This window comes from Mandrillus leucophaeus, unplaced genomic scaffold (genome assembly GCF_000951045.1).
Source record: "Mandrillus leucophaeus isolate KB7577 unplaced genomic scaffold, Mleu.le_1.0 Scaffold43, whole genome shotgun sequence".
In the NCBI taxonomy this organism is placed as follows: Eukaryota; Metazoa; Chordata; class Mammalia; order Primates; family Cercopithecidae; genus Mandrillus; species Mandrillus leucophaeus.
In genome coordinates, this window is record NW_012104587.1 from 2,102,350 (window position 1) to 2,110,781 (window position 8,432).

General features: G+C 42.1%; 1 protein-coding gene across 2 annotated transcripts; it reads left to right on the forward strand.

Moving 5' to 3' along the window:
• The first annotated feature begins 587 nt into the window (after positions 1–587).
• SLC22A9 (solute carrier family 22 (organic anion transporter), member 9) lies at positions 588–4,351 on the forward strand. Of its 2 annotated transcripts, none has more exons than XM_011993426.1 (4): positions 588–798; positions 2,191–2,299; positions 2,756–2,959; positions 3,878–4,351. In XM_011993426.1, the coding sequence occupies exons 1-4, from the start codon at positions 597–599 to the stop codon at positions 3,936–3,938; spliced, it is 576 nt and encodes a 191-aa protein (XP_011848816.1). In that variant the 5' UTR covers positions 588–596; the 3' UTR covers positions 3,939–4,351. The 2 variants fall into 2 exon arrangements, with proteins under 2 accessions (XP_011848816.1, XP_011848817.1); XM_011993427.1 differs by having other exon boundaries at positions 3,881–4,173.
• The last annotated feature ends 4,081 nt before the right edge of the window (positions 4,352–8,432 follow it).

Here is an 8,432-nt window from a genome sequence, read left to right on the forward strand (position 1 = left end):
ATGACAATTATGACCATCATCATCTTACCATCATTTTACGGTAATTTAAAACTCAACATATTGTGGTATCTTCAGTTCTCTTTGACACTTATTTTAGCTTTGAGAGACAGAACTTGGTGGTTGAAATATGAGTTTGAGACGTGGTGTGCTTTTGCGGAGGAAGGTGGCAGCATTTTCAAATGGAGCTCTCTTCTTTGCCCACACCTTTAGTCATCATCTTTGTAGGTAGTATAAGACTTTTGTCTCATTTTTATCAAATAGAAGCTACCAAAGGTGCCTTTGACAACTCCTCAGAAATTCTCATGCTTCATAAGACGCAGCCTGTAACCCTTTCTGAACATATTTAAGCGTCTAACTTCCAGCCTCTTGTCTAGTATTAATAACTTCTTCACAAAGAGTTCCATAATGTTATCATTGTCACTTAATAGATTTTTAAAAATCACATTGCAAGAAAATATTCCACGCAATAGACGCAGCCTTTACACTTTAACAATCCCTAGCTGCCTGGGCCAATATTATTCTCATTTGTAGGATGTAGGCTGCACGGATTATAATATGTGCCTTTCCTTTTTAATCACCACAGATTTGCAAACTTCATGGCCTATTTTGGCCTTAATCTCAACGTCCAGCCTCTGGGGAATAATGCTTTCCTGTTGCAGACTCTCTTTGGTGCAGTCATCCTCTTGGCCAATTGTGTTGCACCTTGGGCACTGAAATACATGAACCGTCGAGCAAGCCAGATGCTTCTCATGTTCCTCCTGGCAATCTGCCTTCTGGACATCATACTTGTGCCACAGGGTGAGAAAAGATCACAGGTGGAGGAAAGAAAATGCCTTTCGCTCTTTTCTCAGGGATTGTACTGGTCACACCTATCTGAAGCCAGAAGGAAAGGGAGATTTGGGTTCTCAGGATTTCCTGACAATAATCTGGGGATTTGGGACAGAGTCTGCCAGAAGTTGTTGGAAAACAAGTCACAGATGAGTAAAGGTTGGCTCTATTATATGGTTGTCCTCATCATATTCAAGAAATACTAAGAAACTGAAGCCATTTATTTCTGACGGTTTCTCTACAACAGCAATCACTTACTTACTCTTTGGCCGATCAAACATTAAATGTGTATTGAGGTATAGGCCTTGTCATTGTTTCCCAACATGAGGACATAATACTGCTACTTCCTCTGTCCGGGCTCTTTCTTATTACTACAGCTTCAGTGACAAAGTATCCCAATTCCCATGTATCTACTTGTGGGCCTTGTATTAGGTCACCTTAACTACAATCCTGGTTTAGGGGAGTCATCTTGACTTCAAGGGAACAAAAGTGCCCCATCTTTATGTAAAGAACTGTACAGTAGAAATGAAGAAATTGTCAGTTAATAGCCTCTTGTAGATTCTATTTTAAGAAATTAACTGATCATATGTAATAAGTAAGGGAACCCAGGTGGCCACCAGTCTTCACCTAACTCTTAGTGTAGTAATGTATTTAACAGGATCCCAGATTGGTGTGCTCCACTCCCCTTCTGGAATGCCAGCAATGATCCAAGTGTGCTACAAAGCAACAGAACCCTCCAGTGTCATGAGGCTATTACAGGATTTCTTCAGCTGGATAGAAACAAGACTCTGAAACTTCCCTTCAATGCTTTCTAAAGTCTGACTTTTTTCCTCTTTTCGAGGTCCTTATTCCTGATCCTTAAAACACTGATACTCTCTAGCTTCTCTCCTAACATAGAACTCCTGATCTTTTATGACTCTCTTCTGCAACCCTAGCCCCATGTCAATACTGTGTATGTACCTAGGTTTTAAAGGCCAGGAGAACATGGATGGGTCTTACACTCCCAAGTATCGCACACATGACAGTTCTACCAGCTAGGCAGAGGAGTCCCTGGACGGAATAAATGAAAAAGCATTCAGCTCAACTTACATGCCTCTCTCTTGCTATGGCGTATCTCTGATATATAGTGAGAAGTGAAGTAATAGCTCAGATCCTTTTTATTCACTGTTTAAGCCACAAGGTGAAGATAAATCACGTTTCTCAGCTATCAGCCACTGCACATTCTTTGCCCCTATGCAGTTTCCCGACAGTACATTTTAACCTTGCGAACACCTCCAATACAGTCCTTTTCACTTCTAGCTTGGGGGATGCTGATTCCTTCAGCTGAAATTTCCTAAGGCCTTGTGTTCTTCCTTTCTCCAGAAATGCAGATGCTGCGTGAGGTTTTGGCAACGCTGGGTTTAGGAGCGTCTTCCCTTGCCAATACCCTTGCTTTTGCCCATGGAAATGAAGTAATTCCCACCGTAATCAGGTACAAAACCTTGTGTATGCTCTGTTAGGTTCAAAATGGACCTTTCTCAGATAATTGACACTTTTTGCGGGAAGAAATCTAAGACTGGTTAGTTAAGAAAATAAATTGTAACAGTCATAAACACAAATAATTATAGACCAACTTTATCTCAAGCTGACTTTTCGCCACTGTGTTAAGTCCTTTGATGTATTATAGCATCCCACATAACCTTCTGAGTCACCTAAGAGGTTGGTGCTAAAGGATAGCAGTATTTCCTAGATGATGAAAATGCATCTAACGCACTTGTGACCTGAAAAATTAATTGCCAGCAAATAAAAGTGAAAATTTCAAACACAGGAGTATTTCGTCACCTCTGTGTGTCTAAATGTTTCCCCATAATGAGAGCAAAATGATAAATCACAAATTGCCTGTGTGGATTTTTAACAGATATTCTTGTATTGCTGTTTCCACTCAAAGGACAAGAGCTATGGGAATCAATGCAACCTTTGCTAATATTGCAGGAGCCCTGGCTCCCCTCATGATCATCGTAAGTGTATATTCTCCACCCCTGCCCTGGATCATCTATGGAGTCTTCCCCTTCATCTCTGGCTTTGCTTTCCTCCTCCTTCCTGAAACCAGGAACAAGCCTCTGTTTGACACCATCCAGGATGAGAAAAATGAGTGAGTAAACAGCCCAGTTGCCCCTCAGAGGATCTGTGTGCTATAGGTCTGTGCTGAGGAAGGCAAGATACCATTTAGGGCCACTGTCCTCCCAAAAGGCGTAGACTGAGGATTTTCCCATGTAATCAGTGCCTTAGGTCTAGGTACAGCCTCATGCCTTCCCACAGTGACCTCAGACATCCCCTGAGGCTCTCCAGATCACACACACCAGCTCTGCCCAGCTTGTCAAAGGTTCGTAGTGAAGAAGCCAAAATTAGGTCTCCTCCTCCTTCCCTGCCCTAGTGTGATATGCACACTCTTGAAGGTATTTTACAAACATGCAGAGATCCAAACACCAGATTTTCATCCCTGGGGAACCCGCAAGCCAGTGGGTGTCTGTAAGCTGTCTGAGACTGCCGGTGCTTACAGGCCTGACTACTAGGCCACTGAAGAATCTGTGGGAGAGTCTGCAGATGCAGGGATAGCCAATCTTTTGGCTTCCCTGGGCTACAATGGAATAAGAATTGTCTTGGGCCACACATAAAATACGCTAACACTAATAATATCTGATGAGTTTAAAAAAAAATCACAAAAATACCTCATAATGTTTTAAGAAAGTTTACAAATTTGTGTTGGGCCACGTTCGAAGCCATCCTGGGCCACAAGCAACCTGTGGGCCATGGGCTGGACAAGCTTGCACCAGGTGTCCAAGGATGACAACTAGAAGGTATCCAAGCTGCCTTCCCAGATCCTAATCTGGGAGCTTCATCTTTTACTTCACAAGGTTCACTCAGTCCCTTGGGGACAGATATATGGTTTTTACCAAAGCTAATGGACAAAGAATCAACATGCCCTAAAGAATGCAGGACTTACATGCTTAGTCCATGTCTTTTCATTTTTGTGATTTTTTGTTTGTTGGTTTCTTTGTGTTTGTTCCAGGAGAAAAGACTCCATTGAACCAAAGCAGGAGGGTCCCAGCATGGAAGTAACACAGTTTTAAGGAATTCCGGGAGCTGACTGCTGATCAATGAGCCAAATGAAGGGAACAATCAGGACTGTTCCTAGACACTAGCAAAATCTAGAAAATAAATAACAGGGCGGTGGCTCACGCCTGTAATCCCAGCACTTTGGGAGGCTGAGGCGGGCGGATCACAAGGTCAGGAGATCGAGACCACCCTGGCCAACATGGTGAAACCCTGTCTCTACTAAAAAAAAAAATACAAAACTTAGCTGGGCGTAGTGGCACATGCCTTTAATTCCAGCTACTTGGGAGACTGAGGCAGGAGAATCACTTGAACCCGGGAGGCAGAAATTGCAATGAGCCAAGATCGGGCCACTGCACTCCAGCCTGGTGACAGAGCGAGATGCTGTCTCAAAAAAAAAGAAAGAAAGAAAGAAAGAAATTAAAATAAATAACAAGATATAGTGAATAAGTAGATTTACTTCACAATTGTGGTACTAAATAAATATAAGCTGTCTACAAATAATCATAGAAAAAGTTTGAAGAAAATTACGTAACACTTTAAAATAAATCATAGTAGACTATATAGTTGCAGGTCCCTAGCAAATTTCTGGATAGGAAGATTGAATGATATTAAACACAATGTTTCTTCTTCAATTATTTGATAGAGTAACTGGTGGGATAAGTACAATGAAAAATCTGATGCTTTTACAAAAACTTGAAAAATAAATTCAAATTTATCTAGGAATTAATAGTAGACATTTGGTTCAGAAAAAGGCAGATCAGGGAGTGAAAACGTGACTGTCAGGTAAGTGGGGTAGATACACAGAGCTTTATCGTAAGTTGTAATATTCATAACATTGTTAGCAGATGCATTTACAAAACAAAGAAATTCAAAAGTAGACTTTAGTATGTATAACATCTAATGTGTAACAATTTCAGCATTGTACATTTTTAGAGGAAACACCAAATTATGGAATAAATAGCATTAGCCAACGAATCTGAAATACATGACTAACAATTCAACTTTATATCCTGCATTAGTCAGGGTTATCTAAAGGAACTGAAATAATAGGATATATGTGTACATGAAAGTGAGTTTATTAGGAGAACTGACTCACACAGTCACGGGATGAAGTCCCACACTAGGCCATCTGCAAGCTGAGGAGCCAAGAAGCCAGTGTGAGTCCCAAAACCCCAAAAGTAGGGAAGCCGACCATGCAGCCTTCAGTCTGTGGCCAAAAGCCTGAGAACCCCTGGCAAATCACTGGTGTTAAGTCCAAGAGTTCAAAAGCTGAAGAGCTTGAAGTCGGATGTTTGAGGGCAGGACGTATCCAGCAGGGGAGAAAGATGAAGGCCAGAAGACTCAGCAAGTCTGCCCTTTCCCTCTTCTTCTGCCTGCTTTATTCTAGCTGCACTGGCAGCTGATACGATGGTGTCCCCCCAGACTAAGGGTGGGTCTGCCTCTCCCAGTCTACTGACTCAAACAAGGATGCCCACTTTTACCACGTTTATGCAACATAATATCGAAAGTCCCAGTCAGAGCAATTAGGCAAGAGAAACAAATCAAGGGCATCCAAATTGGAAAGGAAGAAGTCAAATTCTCTTGTTTGCAGAAGATAATTTTTTTATGGGAGTTTAATCTTTTCACTGACAAGTAAGCTTTATTATGTGTCAAATCAACACTTTAGTTTTTTTTATTGACACATTGTGACAATGTATGGAATGAGTAATAAGCCAGGGTAATTTGGGATATCCATCACCATGCATGTATGCATATTTATCATTTTTAGGTGTTGTTATCATTTCCAGTCTTCTCTTCTAGTTACTTTGCAATATACTTAATAGTATTGCTACATATGGTCATCCTAGTCTGCTGTCAAACATTAGGATGATTTCTTCAATCTAACTGCATGTTTGTATCCATAAACAACCTCTCTTCTCCTCCCTTTCCCAGTTCCTGATATCTATCCTATTCTTGATGTCCATGAGATCCAGTTTTTAGCTCCCACATTTGAGTGAGAACATGTGGCATTTATCTTTTTGTGCCTCCCTTATGTCACTTGTCATAATGACACCCAGTTCCATCCATGTTGCTGGAAAAGGATTCCACTCTTTTTACTGGCTGAATAGTGTATGTGTATATATGTGTATGGGTATGTGTGTGGATATGGGTACGTATGAGTGTGGGTGTAGGTGTGTATCCAGAAAACAAATAGTGCGTATAAACACGTACATATGCATGCGTGCACACACACACACACACACACACACACACACACACACACACACATTTTTCTTTTCCAGTCAGTCATTGATGAACACTTAGGTTGATTCCATATCTGTGCTACTGGGAATAGCATTGTGATAAACCTGGGAGTCAAAGGTATCCCTTTGAAACAATAATTTCTTTTCTTTTGGATAGATACCCTGTAGTGGGATTGCTGCATCATGTGGTAGTTCTAGTTTTAGTTTTTCTGAGAAATATCCATACTGTTTTCCATAATGGTTGCACTATTTTACATTCCCACCATGTCTAAGAGTACCCTTTTCTCTGCACCCTCACCAGCATCTGGGGGGGTGTGTGTGTGTGTCTGTGTGAGTGTGTGTGTATCTGTCTTTTTAATTATAAACATTCTGTGATGAGATAATATCTCATTGTGGTTTTGATTTATAATCCCTGATAATTAGTGTTGAGCATTTTTCATATACTATTGGTCATTTGTATGTCTTCTTTTGAAAAATATTGTCCATTTTTAGTGGGATTGTTTGGTTTTCTATAGTTGAATTGTTATTCTTGTATAGAATACCTATTAGTCCCCTTAGGATGAGCACTTTGCAAATGGCTTCTCCCATTCAAGTGACTTGCACTTCCCTTATAATAGGTGATGTTGAGCAGATTTTCATATACCTATTAGCCATTTGCACATCTTTTTTTAGGTAAGATTTTATTTATTATGATGGGTGTGCTTGCCTGTTCATAAGTTCATTCCAGTCTGGAACACAGGAAAATAATTCTACCTGCATAGCTGCTGCACCATTCAGCCCATTTCTTTCCTTTGTTTTTAACTGGGTTAAGATAGAAAACCCTAGTTCACACTAACTAGTTGTTGTGAGTGGTAGTAATAGCAGGACACTCTTTTGACTTAACAATGGAAAGTCGTCCTTTACCTTAATCCAAAATGCTGATAAACTTAAGGTCTCATAATCATTCTTTAATGTATATGAAGAACTAAGCTGCACTAATTCATTCTCTTCTTCAGGCACCAAGTTTAGCTCAATTATTGATTCAGGGTTTCGAAAAGCAGATGGATCTTTTACCCAACAGTTTTCCCTTAATGTTTCAAATTTTTCTTCTGGAAAGAACTGGTTAAAAGTTTGAGATACATCACTTCCAAGATGGCCGAATAGGAACAGCTTCAGTCTACAGCTCCCAGTGAGATCAATGCAGAAGACAGGTGATTTCTGCATTTCCAGCTGAGGTACCTGGTTCATCTCATTGGGACTGGTTGGACAGTGGGTGCAGCCCATAGATGGTGAGCCAAAGCAGGGCAGGGCATCACCTCACCCGGGAAGTACAAGGGGTTGGAGGATTTCCCTTTCCTAGTCAAGGGAAGCTGTGAGTGACTGTACCTGGAGGAACAGTACACTTCTGCCCAAATACTGCACTTTTCCCAGGGTCACGGCAAGCAGCAGACCAGGAGATTCCCTCCTGAGCCTGACTAGGCAGGTCCCATGCCCATGGAGCCTTGCTCGCTGCTAGCACAGCAGTCTGAGATCAATCTGGGATGCTGGAGCTTGGCGGGGAGAGGGGCATCCGCCACTGCTGAGGCTTGAGTAGACGGTTCTATGTTCACAGTGTAAACAAAGCAGCAGGGAAGTTCGAACTGGGCAGAGCCCACCGCAGCTCAGCAAGGCCTACTGCCTCTCTATATTCCGCCTCTGGGGGCAGGGCATAGCTGAACAAAAGGCAGGAGACAGCTTCTGCAGATTTAAACCTCCCTGCCTGACAGCTCTGAAGACAGCAGTGGTTCTTCCAGCACGGCGTTCGAGCTCCAATAACAGACAGACTGCCTACTCACATGGGTCCCTGACCCCTGTGATTCCTGATGGGGAGACACCTCTCAGTGGGGGCCGACAGACGTCTCATACAGATGGGTGCCCCTCTGGGACAAAACTTCCAGAGGAAGGATCAGGCAGAAATATTTGCTGTTCTGCAGCCTCTGCTGGTAATACCCAGGCAAACAGGGTCTGGAGCAGACCTCCAGCAAACTCCAACAGACCTGCAGCTGAGGGGCCTGACTGTTAGAAGGAAAGCTAACAAACAGAAAGGAATAGCATCAACATCAACAAAAAGGACGTCCACACCAAAACCCCATTCATTGGTCACCAACATCAAAGACCAAAGATAGATAAAACCACAAAAATGGGGAGAAACCAGAGCAGAAAGGCTGAAAATTCCAAAAACCAGAACACCTCTTCTCCTCCAAAGGAACACAACTACTTGCCAGCAAGGGAACAAAACTGGATGGA

Coding starts and splice junctions, on each gene's coding strand:
- SLC22A9 (XM_011993426.1), top strand. CDS start 597: ATGGCCTATTTTGGCCTTAATCTCAACGTCCAGCCTCTGGGGAATAAT. Junction 799..2,190: donor CATCATACTTGTGCCACAGG/GTGAGAAAAGAT, acceptor TCCTTTCTCCAG/AAATGCAGATGCTGCGTGAG. Junction 2,300..2,755: donor GTAATTCCCACCGTAATCAG/GTACAAAACCTT, acceptor TTCCACTCAAAG/GACAAGAGCTATGGGAATCA.